This window comes from Ambystoma mexicanum, chromosome 2q (assembly GCF_040938575.1).
Source record: "Ambystoma mexicanum isolate Mex_15411 chromosome 2q, UKY_AmexF1_1, whole genome shotgun sequence".
In the NCBI taxonomy this organism is placed as follows: domain Eukaryota; kingdom Metazoa; phylum Chordata; class Amphibia; order Caudata; family Ambystomatidae; genus Ambystoma; species Ambystoma mexicanum.
This window is the reverse complement of record NC_090924.1, coordinates 424,859,394-424,879,434: the sequence shown is the minus strand read 5'-3', so window position 1 is coordinate 424,879,434 and position 20,041 is coordinate 424,859,394. Positions and strand designations below refer to the sequence as shown.

Sequence of the window (20,041 nt, the reverse complement as noted above, 5' to 3'; positions counted from 1 at the left end):
ATGAATGTTCTAGTACTGTTCTCCCCATGACCAATTACAAGATTGTTTTGTCAACGGTTGCCTCTCTCTCTTCAACAAGTGCAAATAATACTTTTTTCTATACAACACGTGTGCACATTTTTTGGCCCATAAAGGTCTCAGCCAAAAGGTGGGAGCTAAGAAAAGAGAATTATGTTCAGCTGCCCCATTTCATAGTTCTGCAAGGACCACTACTTGGCCGTGTTAGGCTGTTTCTGTGGGTGATGATCACTAATGGGTGCTTTGTGTAAGACTTACACCTCTGGAGACTGCAGTTTTGACCGTTGTCCTTTAGTTCTGGTACAATTTGTCAGTGCTGGATCAGTTGTCAGTTTCACAGTTAGTTCATGCACTCTTCATTTTTTTATTTGGTGGTGAGTTATGTATCTTTAGGAGTCACTAAAATGTCCTTGAACAAGTAACTTCTTTGCAGGAGAAGAACATCCCGGCAGTAATGAAACGTACCAAGCAGGAGAGGGGGGAAGGGATGAGCCCGGAGAGGATGGACACAATGTCTGAGGTGAGTTGGCTTTCTATGTTGCCATGTTCCAAACCCCCCTCTCTCTGCAAACCTCTGCTGGACATCTCACGCTAAGGTCTGAGGGGGTCATCAACTCTATCCCCCTCATTCCATTCCTGCGCATGTAGAGTTCTGCTGGGCCAAAGATGTGTGGAGCACGGAGTGTAAATACGTCGATTTGTTCCATACCTGTTCGCTTTTCTAGATCTCTGTCCGGTTCTTTCAGTAGGGCTGCTTTTTTCTTTTCCAACCAATCGCCACCCAAATAGATCCTCTGCTTGACCTGTTGGTAAACGTTTAACAAGACTGTTTAACCCTTAATGCCAACAGGTCTCTATCCCTCTGCACAACAGGCAGATTTCTTTTGGACATTACCTCAAGACAACTTTATTCCCTTCCATCCTTTTCATTCTCCTACTGTGGTTTTGGCACATTACTCGGTTACAGATTCACACGTGTTGCATATTCAGTCCATTTAGTGGTTTATGGCTTTACAGGTAGATAGATGCATTTGCATCTTCCTTTCATTTGGTGGTTCAATCTACAATAAGGTTTTGGTAAAGAACCTTTTGGTGTACACAAAAGAAATGCAGCTGTGGCTAGAACGTTTGTGAAGTTGACTGGAACTCTATACTCTAATTTGAATTGTATCACTTCTTGGGGTCTTCATTACTTTCCTTTCAGGAATCTCTTAGTGAGGATTCAATTTAAGCAGTTCAAATTTGGTAGATCAGGTGATAGCTTAGAGTGCATTAACAAGATTTGTCTGCATTGTAATGTGTGTTTTGCCATGTGGATTTTTGTAGATTTGTTTTGCTTCAGAGTCGAGGCAAGCACTTCAGTTCCATCTACCTATCTAACATAGCATTCTCAGGTGATCTTATTGCCTGTGTTCACCATTTTCCCTCTGACTAGGAGGCAAAATCATGCAAGGCCTGTAGCAAGTTGTTTACTGAAGGCTAAGTAGTCTAGAAGCCAGCCCAGGCTGGTATACAACGTGTTCAGGCTATGGAAAGAGCTTCTTCCAACAAGAAGACAGAGATCATAGATCTAGACTTGCTATCTATGAGAGAGTGGTGCTCATAACATCCCCTCAACTCAAGGGTCCACTTCGGGAGATGTTGCCAGCGAATACAGAAACAAGTGAATATCACCATTTCCCACAAGAGGCGGTCTGCCACTACCTAAAGGGTAGTCAACAGTGTGTAAAAAGTTGAAGACATCCCTCCAATTGTGGATCATGTTTTATTTATATTTATTCTACTTGCATATCACAAGGTTAGCTATCCTTTCTAGCCACTTGGCAGTTGCAAGTGTTCCCTCCTTAATGCTGCATATGTAGGTTTTTCGGCTGGACATATCTGCACATACATTTAAGTATGTGTTCTTTGAAAGATGCCTAGGTGATTTTGCTTCAGTATGTCGTACTAAATGCAAAGCATGTACATCTATAAAAGATTCTTGCTACAAAATAAGTTACTTGCCTGTAACATTAGTTTTGCAGCATGTCTCTAATAGATTTACAAACGACCCACCCAACCCCATTAACTCAGTTGGCAATCAAGGAATTACATAATATTGGGTAATAGTTTACCGGATGTTATTAGCAAAGAGAAACACATGAAGGTTGATTAGGCGGTTTCTGGGAATGTGGCAAAGGTACCTGGAAGTAGACTGACCCGCAACCCCATCTACTGTTTTCTTTATCATACATTCTTAAAACATTTGTTGATTGAACCACTAGATGGCAGGACGCAAGTCACTTGAATCTGTAACAGAAATCATGGCACAGAGCCAGTGATAAAGATGCGTAATTTATTCTTTCCGGTGCTATAAGGAATTTCTGTTGGGGTTTCTTTGCAAATGTATTACTATATCTTCTTCTCATTCTATGATCTATGCTGCATTTAGCCAAATGGAAACCAATTCAAATTCTTTCCAAAACTTCCACTGCTTTACAGAAGCACCAGCCAAATAAAATTCCCTCTTCTTGCAGCTGTCCTTCCTAATTTGATAAGCTTGCAAACTGAATAATTTCATTTTTCTGCCATCTCCGCTTGCCTAGCTTCACCGCTCATCTCCTGTGCCTCATTGTGCTACTCGTCAGTGCTTTTTTGCTACCGTTTTTTTTTTATCTGCTGGATCTTGCATGAGAGTTGATGCCCCCCTCAGCAGCCACCCCCTTCCAGTTGAAGAGATTGTTCCCAGGAAGAGGAGCCTCTGCAAATGTGTCCAGGCACATCCATCTGTTTGTTCTCTATTACAGGAGAGGCATCTGAAAGGGGCAGAGTCGTTTGGCTCTTTAAAGGTCCCATTAATCAAACTCGAGAGGTTGGAGGACACCATACAGTTTAAATCTGTGGTTACGAAGGTGGGAAATCTGTATATCGCTACTGCCAGGAAATAACACTGTCTCCACTTGCCAACCTGCAGACCACTCTGTTGAATTGTGTCACACAAAAGAAATGTGTAGATACCAATAGCAGGTGCTAGAATCAGATGGCACCAGTGGGCTAGGGATCGGGTGTGTTGCTGTTGTGTAGGTTTGGTCTTCTAGCATCACTAATAAACCACAAATACAAAGGTAAATTATATATTTTCTTAACATTGGCACCGGCTTTACTGGAATTGTTATAAAATGGGCATACTTTTATATTCCTCACCTCCCCTTTGTACTTTAATTGTCCACTAGTTATATTCAAGATGGCTGGTTAACTATTTCCGTTCACAAAATATTGGTTTAATAACCAAGCTTTAGTACAGAATTGTTGAGGATGTAACATGTGCCCTATGTTGCACAATTGTAGTGCGTTCTGCAGGATTTTAGAAGTTCCTCCTTTAAAGCACGGCCCCCTATCGTAAATAATTCCTTGCATCAGGCTTACAAGTCTGCATGCAAGCACCAAACTATTACCTGCAGTTTGTAAGACGTTTTTAGTTCAGTGAGGTACGCTTGCTGTAGGTTCCTGTGAAATGTTTACATACAGTCAATTCAAGTTTGAAAAAATCTGATGTACTTAGCTGAAAGCATAGTCAAGCTGATAACGCATCACTAAAATGACTGCAGTCACATTCATTTATCATGTTTGAGAAAACTCATACATGGAATCTGTTCTGGGCGTGCAGTTGTTTAATTACTTAATTGTGAGATCTAGGAGTATTCTAAAAGGTTCTCATTTAAAGAGTGAGTAAAACTGGCTTAGGGCAAGCTTCTTTGCCCCCCAAAAGAAGATAAACCCTTCTACCTCCGAGTAGTCTGTGCTACCTTCTAGATACAAGGTCTTGTGACACAGGTTGTTTTAGATTATGCAAACAAGATGATCTGCTAGCCTGGTCAATCATTTCTCATTGCTCCAGGTCACCGAACAAGAACATTATCTTTTTTCTAACAAGTAGCTTGTGCATTTAGTGGGAGCACCTTTCCCTGTGCCATCTCAGTTCGTTTTTTTTCTTGACCTTTCTATCATCTAAATTAAATAATTGTCACACAACATGCTGAATATGACACCACCATAATGGATTAGATGCTATCATACCTCTTTTCAATGGTTAGCCCACCATTTTGTTGGCAAGATGCAGCTCTGTTATTTCCTGTCCAATTATGACCTGATTGGAAAATGTGCATGCATGTTATTACCACCAATAAATATCTACACCTACCCTTCATTTTTTGCTGTTGTATTGTAAGGGTCTGCTGTCAACCCGTAGGAGGCCCGTAAACAATACTATTTTCCCAGAGCAAAGTTAATTTGGATACTATATTCAAATTCAATATTTTCTAATTATCTACACAAAGCATAATGTACACTACTGCTTTGAAGCATGGTGTTCCGTAAATGTATATTTTGTAATGAGATAGACTAATCACATATTCTTTGACATTACATCTCACTAGTTTGGAAAGGTGTGCATCTGCATAGAACGTAACAGTCAAATAATTATTAAAGTCCCCCTACTGAAACTTTATTTAGGTTTGAATTATTTTTTATTCTATTGTGTAGTTTTGTAGGAATACGTTTTTCTTTAAATTAAGTGTCACGAGAAGCCACCCCCAGCAGTGATGAGGAACAAAATCCAGAAAGCTGTGATTGTTTACAGTATTATTTATTTTATAGATTGTGTGCTGAGAACTTCCTATTTATGGTTCTTAATACGTCTAAAACATTTTATACCATACCATTTACTGTGTCAATGTTTATGCTACAAGCTCAGGTACATATGGGTCATCTGAAAACACAATTTTCCTGTTATTTGGCCTACCGGACTGGATGCCTTCCTGATAGCTATCCTAAAGCAATGGTGTCTGGGAAAGGGAAAGGGTGCATATAACTTTTTGCTTGGAAAAATTATAAAAAATGTTTCCTTGAAATGTAGGTGCTGCTCTCGAGTTTGGCATATGTTTGCTGTAAAATAGGTTGATTTGAAATTCGGCATTGGCGGTGATAAGCATACTGCTTCAGCCTTGTATAGCCTTGCATAGTTTTGCAAAGTGCAATGTGCAACTAGTGGCTAAAATCATGAACACAGGATGGGGGGAGAGAAGGAGGGAGTGGATGCACGAAATTAGGAAATGAGTTCTAGAAGCAACTTGTCTTCAGTCGTTTCTTTCAGTTTAGAAGATTCCAGACAAAGGGTGGTAGGAATAGAGAAACAAGCCCAGCTATGCCACCTTCCTCAGCCTTCACGACCTTTGGAGTACAGTAGGAGTTTGCTTGGCTGAAAAAAGAAGCATGATGTCGGATGTGTGCAGGTGGAGAGTTTAACGCTTACTTAATCTGTACAAAGTCCATGCATGGATTTCTAGATGATACAGGTTGACTTAAACTGGATTTTCTTGTTTGCTGTTAGCAATGTAGTGTGCAGTGAGCCTGTAAGATATGCTCTTGGAGATCGTGCTGCATTACGCGTTTGACTGTTGCATTTTGTCCCCTTTGGAAGCCCAAATAGAGGGTGTTGCAATGATCAAGGCATGAGGAGATCAGCGCCTTTACAGCAGTGAATTTGCCTGGGACAGAAAGGAAATGGAGCATACATTAACACAATTTGGGGTGATGGAAGCAGTCGCTAATTATAGCGCTCACATGAGTTTTGAGGCATAGATCTTTAATAAGGAAGATTTCAGATTTCACTGTGTGAGGGCAGGAGCCCATGTGGAAGCCCAAAGATGTTGGCTGCAAATGTGACCAGTTCATGGAAGTGGGATCACAGTTTTGGAAGTGTTAAAGTTAGAACAATTGCCACTGATCCATGTGATGGATTGGTGGAAGTAGATGAGTGAGTAGGATCTTGGTGCCATCCAGCGTCACTCAGATTTAGTCGATGAGCAAGGATAAAAAAAAAAAGAGCTGAAGTCATGCCACATGTATCTGGGAGGAAGAGCAGATCAATAGTAGTATGTTCTTCTGTGATTGGTTTGTTAGGATGAAAGAAATCTGTCTGGCTAAGAACAAACTTATTAACAGTGCAAATGTGAGAGAGAGGACAAGGAGGAAAAGAGAAATGAAGCTGGTGACGCATGCTGTCGTCCTGACTTTTTATGGAAATGAGCACCAGTTCGATGCTGCCGAAGGGAAATCAGTCTGCAGGGTAAGCCTCAAGTATGGAGCGATTACCAAGATAGTATAGATGTTGTTCACAGCGAGTGCGTAAAGGAGCTTTGCAGGGAAAAGAGAAATTAGAGATGTTTTTCATTTGAGAGGTCTACCTGGTCCACACGAGATTTCTGCTTTGAAGAGTTCTTCATGATGTTTACTTGGAGAATAATTACTTTTTCTTGTCGATGGACAAGAAAGAGAAGTGGTGGAAAAATTGATTGTTGACAAGGCGTGTGGGCTAGGTTCAGATGTTGAGCCAGATGGTGAAGTGAGGTTGCCATGCATTTTTTGAGTGCGGGTTAAAGATGTTTAAGCAGTGGTTGTTTTAGAATGCTTGGATAGAAGTTTGAAGTTAAGGTTTGATTGCTTGATTTGAAGTTACAGGAGAAGAAGTAGAATCTGGGCTTCATAATAACAGCTCCCTGTAATTGAGCTACATTAAATTGGATTTATCTCATGAAAGGATGAATTGCCTTTTTTGAGTTTTTGAGACCCAAGTCTATTTTCTTTAGATCTTGCATAGATGAGTTGAATCATTTTCCCAAGAGTGATTTGTGGGCTCTTCTCGAGTTGTTGCTCAGCAGGAGCTCATCTAGGGTGGAACTCACACAAGCATAGTGGACCAATCAATGCGGGTTGGTTGACCCTGCCAGGAGAAATGGCAAATATCTGATCAACAAGGGGGTGTTAAGCTTTCAAAGGCAAGATTCTATTGATCCAATGATAGTTATGGTAGTTTAGAGGCACTGTATTTAGAGCAGGGTTACAAGGTGCTCCAACAGGATGATGGGTTTGGTCATAGTGGTACTGGAAGACAAGAAGCAAAGATGAATGATCTGTGAGGTCTACTGGGTGCTCTGAGAATATTTTGAGTTGAGGAGGAGAGTAGAATGTTGCAGCAGTCATTCTTACTTTGGGTACACTGCAACAATATATTCAAAGGAAAATAAGGGATACATTTGACTTTTTCACTTGAGCTAAGTATGATAAAGTCAAAGTCTTGTATAGAGGGTTTTTTCGGTCTGTGCAAAGGATGTTGTATCCATTGAGCAAAGGGTAGAGGAACATTGAATTACAGCCAGCTTTTGACAGATATCACAGGCATTGAAATTTGAGATTTTCATTAAGGGCCAGTTCTTCTAGATGTTTTGAGTATTTTACAGCTGATCATCTTAAGCAGTACACATGTGAGTTCTGGCTTGCTATGTTTATGGATTGTATGCAGAATTAAGGGCAGCCGAGTGAAGGCACGTTCGATTTAGGGGACAGGTATTACGTTCCGTGGTCTGTGTTTGGGTTTCCTTGCACAACCAGATATCTGGTTTGTGGAGAGAGAGTGGGACTTCTATAGAATGACAGAGGGTGGTTGTACACAACAGAGAAATTGAACATGTATGAGATTTGAGACTATATCTTGGTGATGCAGTAGTGCATAGCAACCAAATAATGAGGATGTCTGTGACCACAAATTCTGTTGTTCCAACTGGATTTTTTATTTAGCTCACTACAGGATATACAAGATGAGCAAGATCATGGTTGTGTTGCAAGATGTCTCCCAGAGCACATGAACATTCAGGCAGGAAACCCTATTCACCAACAGTAGCTTCTTCTTTGCTGCTAACTTCCTCACTAACTATATTTTGATCCGGACTCCCCCCAGTAATTAATTATGGGATGACTTAATTGCTTTCTTTCAGAGAAGCATTGTAGACCTCACCCCGGACTCTTATCTCAACATCACACATGCTATGTTCACTGTTGCCTTTTCGCAGTGTTTTAAAAATACTGGTATCACTCCTTTACTGAACAAACAACTATGGTGTATCCTGGATACAAATCTTTCTCGCTTATCTCTGTTTTTCATTGTTGTTAAAGCCCAAGAAAGAGGACACAAACTATGCAGCGATCAACAATCCCAATCAGGAAATTTCTACATTACTGTGACATGTGTCTTTCATGTCTACTGGTACTGCCTGATCCATCTGTGGCTTTCAACATGGTTGACCGTGCAATCTCCCTTCGTCGCTTAGAGAATTGCATGGCTATCAACAGTACATCATTTAAATAGTTTACATGGTTTCTCGTTGATCATCCCATCAAGTGCAGCTCTGTTATATCATCACAGCCTGGTTCAACTGGTGAGTGCCCCAGGTCTCTGTTCTGTTGCCGATCCTTTTGAACATCCATATGATATCCCTGAAACTGATCCTTAAATATTAGACCATTTCAAGTTAAATTTCGTGAACGGTTCTGTAGTATGTCAATTTTTTTATACTGCCTCCTCTGAAGCCGAGATCTTACTATTGTTTTCTGTTGATTATATGCCAGCATCTTTTTTTCTTGGCTGTCTGAAATAGGTGTAGCCCTAACCCCACTTCCTGTGGCCCAAATGTACAACTTGGACACAAAATCTTTACTACCTGAGGTTGTTTAAAGGGCTGCTCCCTTTCTGACACATTCCCCAAACGATTGCCCTGGTACTCAGTGGTCCTGTCCTCTCTTGACTGCTTATGTAGAATCTGTGCAGGACCCCCCCGACAAAACCTTACACACTTAGCCAAAAGGTCTAAAAACAAAAAAATTATTCCATTTCACCCCACCCAACTAATCTTCAATTTGTGCAGATCTGCTCACATCACTGGGACCTTGAATAACCTGTGCTGGTTACTGATTAAGCAATACATCAATTTCAAGTTCCTATCTCTGAGCCATAAAGCAGTTCATGGCCAGGTACAACATTATACGTCCTATGTCCTGAACATTTACCAGCTTCCCATACCATGCTAGCTGTGCACCAGTTATATACACCCTTTGTGGGGGTTGATTTTTCCATTGTCAAGGTGCCTACCTTTGGAACTTGCGCCTGGTACATTTACATCTGGTACACGACTGTATGAGATTCAAACACACTCAAGGCCTAATTTTCCTCTTTACATACAGATCTTTCATTTTTCTGATATCTTACTTTCAATATGTATTTCTGTCCATACCTCCCTTTTCTCATATAGCCCTTTAAATCTCCTATAAGGTAGGAGTTACTGCTATGCTATGCTATGCAAGAAGAATAAAATAACAAATTCTCTTCCCTGCTCCCCACAACTCTGTAGATGTATACACTCAAAGGTAATCTGGCACACACCTTTACTGGACTTGTACTGTGCTTGGCCAAACAGCCATGAACTCCTTGGAGCTTCTCTCATGCCACCTTTTACTATTGCATAAACAGATCACCTCATGTGATCTGATCTACCAATCTCCTCAAAGGTGAGACATTCCTCTACACTGTTTCTGACCTCCTTATCTCATCAATCGGAAACTCAAAGAACATTTTCTTTATCAATTTGCCAGGGACCCAAGCCACTAAGAGGACTGGGGATGATTTCTTCTCCGGCACTGGCTCTTTCATAGATTCACATGCTGTGAATATTCCCCGTCATTGGGCTGTAACATGGAGCATATTAATTTTCAACTTAAACTTTCATTATAAACTTAAACTGCTCTATTATAGTCATTTTTGTGTCATACTTCCCCAGCCAATAGAAATGGCTCCCTTAGCTCCAACCCTAGAGGCCATCTTTAGATTTTTACTGCACGTTTTCATGTTGGGAGTCTGTCATCCTCCCGAACCACCGAAGTTGAAAGGTATACGACCGCTGCCACCAAGGATGGCACGGGTCCCAGGTTCCAAGTAACAGGTGACCACGAGGCAGCCATTAGGGGGAAGAGTGATTAGGGAGAGGTTGTGGATGAGTAAGGGGGTTGTACGGAAACCAGAAAGAGGGTTAGGGTAACAAATTGGATAGGACGGGGGAATTACTGTTAAATGTGACTCTGTAACAATCTGCATGCACCCTTTTTGCATGAACCTTGAACACCTAACAGCTCTCCGCAGACTCAACCTCAATTATAACCTCTCCTGTCCAATCCTGGCGATATTTGCCCTCATCCCCATACAAGCAACATAAAACATAACAGTGGCATGGACAATGAAATGACACGATGAATTGATGAAATTACAACATATACAACATATACAACATGTACTGAATGTTCTGATCAGCATTTAGCTTTTCGCTCCGTATACCTTGATTTCTTCCCATTGATTTGTTCACCTCACACACAGAGGATATTGGGCAACAATAACTTTCCTGCACCAGAGCCTGCGTAAGTTGCACAGCTCCACAAAAGCATTTACAGGCATGTCCCACACTTGTGTGCACCTCATCAACTTGGTCTTCGTACCACAGTCACTTATTATCCTAGCATTGCCCCCATAAGAGTTAATGCCCTGTGTATTCCGGAAATATGCTTTGCATTCAACAAGGTCACTTATCTGAGGCTCGGGAGCCCCTTGAGGACTTCCGAGAAAACGTTGTCAGGCAATATCCAACTCCAACTCTGCTGGCACTCTGTCAGTTCCCAGCGAGACTCCCGTCTCACCACTGCAGTCCGGGAAGCATCACTGCTGCGTCTCGGGGATGTATTTGTTCAGTATGTTCGCTGTGTTCTCAGCTGCTGAACCAAACAAACCCTCCAAGCTCCTCCAGGAGCTTCAGCAACGCCCTCCTCCTGTGCCTCCAACCGTCAATCACCAGCACCTGGCCCAGGCGGAGACGCATCTTATCAAGCCAGCCCTGTGTGCCGTACGCCCTTTGCAATGACGCCCAGGCGTCTGGGTAATGTTGTCCAGGGTCCCATGGCTTATTAGCTTTTTCTTGGTTTATACAACCACAAGGACAGTAGCATGCCCCCACACTCCCAAAAGAGTCCTTAATATCTTTCTCCAATTAAAATATCCGGTTGTTCTTCGACGGATCCAGTATCCCCTGTTCGAAGTCGCTTGCGCAACAGTTTCCAGCCTGTCTGCGGTTTCCCCCGCTCATGGTGAACCCTGTCGTCGAAACTCGCAACATTTCAGCCTACTAAAATGTATGTCTAAGACCAGAAATAAAAGATGTGGCCTAAAGAATGTTTTCATAGAGAACCTCCACGAGAAATGTCTCTGCTGCCTCATCCACACCACATTATTGAGAAGTGTGATATTTGCCAGTGTTTCTCAAATAACACCCTGAGGAGCCATTTTCAACGATTGGTGACATGGCTCAACGATACTGATGCAGCCTCTGACTCTGCATTCTACAGAGCCATGCTTCACTTAGGCAGGGTAAGTCTACCCAGCGAACCACCTCTAGTAAGAGGTACAGATTGCATCAAGTACCGTCTAAGAGAAGGAAAAGGGTGGAGGCTGTACCCCCTGCAGGTGTCCCATCAGAGGCGATGATGGCGCCATCCAGAATGTCCGAGAAATCTCCTGGTTTCGCCACACGGGAGGTGAATATCTTTATCTTCAAAGAAAAAGGGCCTACTTTGGCAATGCCAAGATTGCAATCACCTTCCACCACCACAAATTCCTCGTCAACCGCACCATCTACTACCACAAAGCCCTCGTTGGCGTTGACCACACCATATACGACGTTGAAGGCCTCATAGTAGTTGACTGCCTCAAAGACCTTTGTCGGGGTCTACAAAACCTGCTTCGTTGACGAGCATAAGTGTTCCATCAGCAGATGCAAGGGCCTCCTCATCCACTAAATCATCAGCGGCGATGAAATCCTCGTCAACACCAAATTCCGTGTCCATTACACTTCCGCCGCTGAAATAATCTGCTTTAGTGGCACTCCCACCACCAGTTCATGCTCTGGGCCTTGGGACCAACCCAGAAATTGTCCTTCAACATTCGGGCTCGATGGGAGACGACCCCCAAGGTCAAACAATACCTTTCCCTTCAGAACGGGAATTCAGCGCTTTCAGCCCAGGGGTAGACCAGTCCCCTCCTAAAGAGGCATCTGTACAATTGCCAACACAACATGAAGAACCTGCTCCAGCGAGGATCCCGGCAAAACTGGCACCTCGAGACGTCTCCATGAACATCCTGGCCACCCTGAAAGAGGTGGTGTCTGAGCTTCATCAAAGACTGCCAGAACCATCGGCACCTGACTCGCACCAGGTGTTTTTGCTCCCTCAGCCAGGGCCCAGCGGAATTCCCACTCCACAATTGACAAACGGTGTTTCCAAAGGCCACTGCAGTTGTCAGACACAGAATATCAGCATGATCCTCAAGACCGTCAAGAATCAGTCCCCACCACAGACACAATTGGAGGAGTTTGATGGCATAGTTTGAGCGGATGCTGAACCAGAGCAGGTCCCCACCTGGGGTTCCCCTCCTGACGAGATTGGCTCCTTTCACGCACTGATGGATAAGGCGACCAAGATGCTTGGCCTAGTACCAGAGGAGCAAAAGCAGGATAGCCTCTTTTACCAAAGGCGTGGGCAACACTGCAAGTCTAGCTATACTCCTTTCGGAACCATCTGGAAAGTGTGGCTTCTTACCATTACCAAGCCGTCATCGGTGCCTTCCAAGAAGGAAAGGTTCAATAAGAAGTACAGAGTCCCGGACTCAGTGCCCACCTGCCTGCAAATGCAGCCGACACCAGACTCAGTAGTCTCTGCTATGGCACGAAAGCGGTCCGCAAACCCTTCTTCCTCCATCGCCCTCTTCTTCCGCTATCTTGCAATGCGACCCCGTCAAATGAGAGGTTGCTGTCCCTCCTCTCCAATTGGTGTCTCCAACAGCATCTGTCCGCAGCTACAAGTACTTTTTGGGTATATGTCCTCCTGCATCCCTCTGCTACCTCTTTTTAGGCTCTGCATGCAGCCCCCGCAAGAGTTATTTATTTATTGGACGTTTGTATGGCGCCTATACACAAGTGTTTCAAGGCGCCTTGAAGCTCGTTGGAAGCAGGTTTCGGGGTCTTGGCAGGATCAAATCAAGCCGACCCAAAGCTTCAGAAAACTACGCCGGTGATCCATCCAAGCCCATCTGGTTTGGGGCACACCCTTTCGTCTTCTCCTCCATCAAGTCACAGTCACAACAGACACTTCCCCGGAGGGTTGGGGCGTGCATTCAGACAACCTACATGCCAGAGGCCTTTGGACAGAGGAGGAAAAGTTCTATATATCAATCTCCTAGAGCTCTGCAGTCTTTTGGGCTCTCAAGTCGTTCCTTCCAAGCGTTAACAGAAAGGTGGTATGAATCTTTACAGACAACACCACCACATGATTCTACATATACAAGCAAGGGGGGCCAAGAACTCCATCCCTGTTGGCGGAAGACCAGTCCCTGTGGCACTGGGTGTTACTACATCGCATATTCCTCTTCACCTCCAAGGACTTCAGAATACCATGGCAGATTCCATCAGCAGGGAACTTCCTTCCTGTAACAAATGGGAATTACAAGAGGGTCAGCTCCAAACAAGTTTTCCACCTTTTGAGAACCCCAGACACACACCTTTTTGCCACTTATCACAGCAAGCGGTGCAAGTTGTTCGCCAGCAGGTTTCCTTGCCCGAGAGACTAGGGGATGCCGTCCCGTTCACGTGAAAGAGGAAATCCCTCTATGCTTTCCTGCCGGTTTCGCTGGTGGCATGAGTCCCAAGCATCATCAGGCAGAATCAGTAAAAACTGATCCTAGAGGGCCGGTGCATGACTGAGGCAGTTCTAGTACTCCAACTTCATAGAGCTCGCCTTAGCTCCCCCTCTCAAACTCTACCCTCATCCGGATCTACTGTACAGGAACAGAGGGAACATACTCATACATCCCGTCCCGGATCCTCCATCCTTGTTGACGTCGCCCAACATGGGGATGGTACCAGAAACTTTAGCAGCAAAGAAAAATTGAGCTTCCCCTTTAAATTTAGTATAGCGCACAGGGGCGCTGCCTCAGGGATGGGAATGCCCTGCCGAGGCCCTGCCCTCCGGCACCTCACCACAGTCCCTTTCTCTGCACGGATGGTGTAGGACCTAGCAGCCAGGGCTGAGACTTTTTTAGCTTTCTGATTGTTCCCTGTTTGTTTTTTCAATTCTTATTTCCCTTCCCTTCGATGCCTTGCCTCCCCCAGCGCACGTCAGCAGCAGGAGGATTCACAAGATGTCTCGTGCGACCGCTTGTTGCCGGCCTTGGAACCCAAAGCACTTTGTCTTGAGTGTTTGATTCTGACCACCTCTGAGACTCATTCGGCCTGCAGCGCTCTCGGGCACAGGGCATTAAAGAATCGTTTGTCATAGTGGAGGGAGATCTTCCATTCTTCTCCTTCACCCCACTCTTCTCCTTCACCCCACCGTATGGACTTCATCTCCAGGACTTCTCGTCACAACAAGGTAGGCCCTCTGTTCAGCTCGACTCAACAGCGTGGTGAGTCCTTCCTCAGGGTTCCCAACGTGTGTCCCTCAGATTCAGGTTCTGGCAGGCCCGGGGCCTCCACGGCTACCGGCTCCCAAGCCGAGGGGCCCCGGGGTCTTTTCTGGGCAGTCCAGGGACAGATCTGAAGCCTCCCAGGCTACCGGCTCCCAGGCTGAGCGGCTCAGGGGACCTACTAGGCTGTCCTCGGTGGGACGATCAGACTCATCCTCTTCATCTACCCCACAGGTGGCAAGGGCTCCCAGCCTCGCTCCGAGGCTGTGAATCAGGGCATTACGACTACCGGTCGTCCGGCTGAGGACTCAGTGCCTACCAGAGGGCTCTTTGAGGTCGACCCCTCTCCTTTGGGTGCAAGACCCAAGCTGTATCCTCTCATGTCTGAGACCTCTCTTGGCTCGGGGCCTCCACACTCTGGCGCAAGGCTTAAAAATAGCAGAGCGGGACGTGGTGAAGCCTGCCAGGCAGTCGGCCATCTTGGATCTGGCTCAAGGTCTGCCAGTGCTTTTGGCCATCGAGTGGGCTTTGCAGGATGATCCAGCCACCTTCCCTCTGGAAGAGACAGTGGAACCTACGGTGCAGGGTTTTGGTCCCCTCTGGTACATTTACTCATCACAGCTGTACTGCTACACGCAGCAGTCGCCTCGGCACATTGACTAGGAACAGAGGCCCAGTGCCTCTGAGGGCAGGGCCCCGAGGGACCTGGCAGCTAGTCAGAACCGCTTCTTCAAACGATTCCTCCCCCTCATGCGATTCCCTCAGACGAAGGGACCCCTGAAGGACATTGTGAAGGCGGTCATCGCACAGGTGGTGGAGCCGCCCAAGGCCCCTTCCTCTAGGTACTCCTGTTCCTGCTGCGCTCCTGGTGCCGGTCCCTCCACTGGTTCAGGCCCTACCGGTTGTTCCGACCGCTCCACCTCCTCTTGTACCACCAACGCCTCCCCCTCTACAGCCCTTGGACTTGTCCGCACCTCCGAACATGGGTGGGACCCCTCCGGCACCTGTGTCCCAGGGCATTGATTCCCCTCAGTCTGTGAAAAGGGAGTAGGGGGGAGTTGACGCCCAGGACGATCAGCCCTCACCATCCGTCAAGGCCTTTCATGACCGCCTTCAGGGCCTGTCAGAGTTCTTGGGGGTCACACTTCCCGAGGAAACCCCCAAGAGTCTGGTGTGCTAGCAGAGGTCTTGGGGAAACGCACCATGATCCGGTCTGGCATCCCCCTCCAGAAGGATGTCCTGCAGGTGGGCACAAGCTCTGGGAGAAACCCAGGGCCAACGCCCAGATGAACACGAAGTTAAACAGCAGGTTTAGACTGATGGACGGGTGAACCAATCCTTCCTGCCTCCCACCCGCAGTCCCATTCCTCCGTCTAAACGATCGTCTTCATTGTCTTCCTTTGCAGGAGCCACCTCCAGTTGCCTCTCCAAGATGGACAAAGTCCTTGGAAAAGCGCTGTTACTCCATCTCAGGAATGTATCTGCAGCTAACCTGAAGCTGTGGCAAGTGCTCGGGAATTTCCTCCCTTCGGACAAACCAGCCTTCGAGGCTCCAGCCGAGTCTCTGTGTGCAGGGGACCTCAAGGATGTGTACTTGCATATGCCCATCTATCAACCACAACTGCGGTTCATGATCATTTCGTACCACTTTCAGTATAAGGTCCTGCCCTTTGGTCTGAACTGGGCCGCTCGTTTCTTCACAATGTTGATGAACGTAGTGGCAGGCCTCCTCCGCTTGGAAGTGCCATCATCTATACTTTTATTTGGACGACTGGTTGATGAGGGCGGGGTCACCCGAATGGGTGGTGCACTCCTGCCAGAGATTGGCGGATATCCTTCATCAGTTGGGGTTTTGCCTCAACCAGAGGAGATCAGTTATGCCCGTCTCAGGAACTGGTCTTCTTAGGGGTGCGTTGGAACACTACCGTTCAGCGGGTGTTCCGCACACCACAGAGGCTTAGGTCCCTCTGAAAGGTGTTGTGACACTTTTTGGCCAATTCGACCACCTAAGCATGGTGGTTCAAGCACATTCTGGGCCTGATGGCCTCCTGCATGCTCACTGTACAGCACGCTCGCCTCAAGATGAGATGCCTCCAGCTCCAACTTGCGGCCAATTGAGATCAGGAGACAGGGTCTCAGTCGGACAGGATCCCAATACCACCGCTCCTGCTGCTCAATCTTCGCTGGTGGCTGATGGCAATGTTTCAGTGGAAGCCCCCTTCATCCGGCTGGAGCCAACACTGGTGGTGATGACGGACTCCTCTCTTTCGGGCTGGGTGGCTACTCTGGAGGGCTACGTGATTCATGGCGCATGGTCCAGGATGGAAGCCCTCCTGCATATCAATGTGCTTGACTCAGTGCAGTGGGCCTGGCCCTCAAGGCTTTTTTTTGCCCCTCATCATAGACAGGTCTATTCAGGTCAGGACGGACAATTCTGCTGCAATGTTTTACCTGAACAAGTAGGGTGGGGTTCCCCCCTCCTCTGTATGGATGCAGTATCGATCTGGGAATGGGCCCTGATGGAGGGGATTTGGATTTCGGCAGTCCACCTCAGGGACGTCATTTAGGGATCGCCAGAGGTCGCAACTGCGACCTTTGAGGTCTCCCTTGCGACCTATGTGCTCTCCCATGCTACCTCTAAATAAAAAATCCAAAAAATGTGTTTTTTTTTTATATATATTATATATTTTTTTTATAATGCAAGCTCCTGGGCTGTGGCCAGCACCATGTGGCTCTTTAGTTCTGGGGTGGCTGGCTTTCTTGTTTAGGCCCCATAAACAAAAAAAAAGAAGAAAAATAAGAACAGGAGTGCCGCAAGTCTAACACTTTCAGCACTGACCCTAAATAAGAAAGAATAGGAATACCAAATAATGTGTCTTTCTGGAATTCTATACAATAATTGCAGGTTTATTTCAGGCACACTTCAGGGGGTGAGTCACTGATTTAGTCTGTTCTTAAACACCCCAACTCAGCCTTTCATCCTTCTGAGGTCGATACATGAGTACGAGCACAGTGAAATGGCGTGTATATTTTTTCTATATAAAGCTCTTATGCATAAGTGCTATATAATAACACATCCTTATCATTTGGTCATGGACGTCTGCTTGCATTCACAGTAATTTGGTACTATGGGCCTATACACACTGATCTTAAATATACATATGGTGGTCCATTCTTGTATGAAATGTACATCACATTATAGTGATATTGTAACCATATTTTTCGTAGTGTACAATGCTGTGTGATGCCACTTGTTGTTTTGTCAGCGGGCGAAAGGTCGTGTTCCATCGCTTCCCGCGATATAACTTTGAGGTGGGGTCAAATGACACCACTTTCTGTGATGTCATCAGGGTTCAAAGGTCGTGTGATGTCACTTCCGCTACCCCTGGCATTTTGGTGAAATGAGGTCCCTGGTCCACCTCCCAGGAGACAGCAATGCAGAAGGGACCAGTTGAGTCGCTTGGGGTTCATCACATACAAATGGGAGTTGTGCAATGACTCCTTATTGCCCCAGTTACAGCGTTGGGGGTTCGCAAACCTGGATTTGTTTGCATCCCCCCGGAATACCAAGTGCCACCAGGTTGTTTCATGGGCAGGTCAGGGTTGGGGGTCACTGGGAGATGCCTTCCAGATCTCTGGCAGGGCTGCAGGTGTTATGCGTTCCAGCTCACCCCTCTGCTCCAACTGACTCTATGCACGTTCCAGGTATCCGTCGGTTGCAGCTTGATCCTGGTTGTCCCCTGTGGCCTTTTGAGACCCTGGTTTTCGGATCCGCTGCATTTGCGCTCCCAGGGTCCTTCCATCTTCCGAGGGGCTTCCTGACACAGCAGGGCAGGGCAGGGCAGTGGAACATCTGGACCCGGCCAAACTGGCCCTGTCGGCGTGGTGCCTGATCAGCCGAGGCGTCAGTGTGCTAAATTTTCAGAGGAAAACTGGGACATCATTCTGCAGGCCCTCGACTCAGTGCCAGTATAGGAGCAAATCGACTAGGTTCTGCCATTAGGCGCACAACAAGGGGCTGGACCCTGTCTCCTGTCCTCTGGATGACATACCAGCTTTTTCAGCGCATCTGGCTCATTCTGTAGTTCAGGTGGATACTTGCCGCACATACTTGGCGGCCATCAAGGCTTACACGAATTCCCCAGAGCATGTTTTTTCAGCTGCCAATCCGGTGGTTAAGACCCACCGTAAGCGGTTATCTGGCTTTTTCCTCCGGTACATAGACCTCATCCGGTCTGGGACCTCAATGTGGTTCTGGCGGCTTTTCAGCGCAAGCCTTTCGAACAGATGGCTTCTGTGGACATCTGCTTGGTGATGCTAAAGACCATTTTATTGGTGGCTCTCACCTCTGCACACAGGGTTAGTGAGCTGCAGACGTTGTCTTCGTGCAAGCTCATCTCCACGTTTCACGACGACAAGGTCATCTTACACAATCACCCAAATTTCTTGCCCAAGGTGCTCTCTTGGTTTTATCTGAATCATCAGCCTGACTGTGTTCTTCCCGAACCCGCAGTCAGAGGCAGGGAAGCTCCTGCATTCTTTGGACCTCAACAGGGTCCTCAAGTTGTATCTCTCTCTGACAAAATCCTTCAGGAAGTCTGAGGCATTGTTTGTGACTTTTGGGGGCACCTCCCCCGGAACTCAGGCTTATAATGCTTCCATCTCCCTTTGGATGGTCCAGGCCATTTCGGAGGCATATATGGCCATTGCAAATTTGTTCCTTACGGGATTCATGCTCATGTGGTCAGAGCCAAGGCCACAGCCATCATGTTTCACAGACACGCTTCTTGTGAGGTCATTAGCAAGGCTGTACTTGGGCCACTCCGTCGGCCTTCTGAAAGCACTACTCACTGGACACTAGCTGCAGGCGCGATGCAGAGTTTGGTCAGGCAATTCTGAAGAACCTTATTCCTTCATCCTCGATATGAGGCAGGCTGTTCAGAGGAATCACCTACAAGGAGGGAGGAAAGGGAACGGGACGGATGAGTAATTAAAGTTACCCACCGTAGTGACTAGAGTACTTGCAGTCCTCAGTCCCCTTTCCTCCGTACCTCCCTCACACATTCCCCCGCTGGTATGCCAAGGGCTAATATGTATAGGTGTAGCCAGGTATCTAAGCGTCCAATGTGTTCAAAGGTGAGACGCCAGAGGGCGGGACCTCGGCGGGGCGTTGCTGCGCCCTCACGCACTATACTAAATTTAAAGAGGAAGCTCAATTTTTAATTGCCAAAGGTTCTGGTACCATCCCCATGTTGAGGAATGCCCACAAGGATGAAGGAAAGGTTACTAGAGACTATGAGTACTCTAGTCAATACTGTGCATAACTTTAATTTCTCCACCACAACCCAGCCACCCTCAGCCAGACAGCTTGGTTCCTGTGTTCCGAGAATTTGGTTCTATACTGCTACCTCAAGACTGCAGGGACATTCTAGCACGAGCTTGCACTTCCACTAAACTTGCTTGTTACAGCAGCAAATGGAGAATGTTTAAGATTTGTGCAGCACAAAGAAGTTAAATCCTTTGACCATTGAACCAGCCGACATCCTGCCATACTTTTTGTCTCTGGCACATGCCGTTTTAGAGTACTCCTCCATTAAAGTGCATTTGGCGGCTATCTCAAGGTATACCCGCTCTACGGCAGAACCTTCGCTCTGGTCC

At 46.3% G+C, this 20,041-nt stretch overlaps 1 protein-coding gene across 10 annotated transcripts in view; it reads left to right on the top strand.

Annotated features, from left to right (window-relative positions):
* Positions 1–20,041, top strand: part of LOC138569465 (uncharacterized) — a 2,298,575-nt gene that overhangs the window by 1,978,106 nt on the left and 300,428 nt on the right. For 6 of the 10 annotated variants that reach the window (XM_069647455.1, XM_069647449.1, XM_069647446.1 and 3 more), the window contains 2 exons: positions 452–538; positions 2,805–2,909. The exons of 2 other annotated variants lie outside the window; for them this stretch is intronic. In XM_069647455.1, the coding sequence (XP_069503556.1) occupies positions 452–538; positions 2,805–2,909 (192 nt within the window). The remainder of the gene's footprint in view (positions 1–451; positions 539–2,804; positions 2,910–20,041) is intronic. 2 more of the 10 variants (XM_069647451.1, XM_069647448.1) reach the window with 1 other exon arrangement.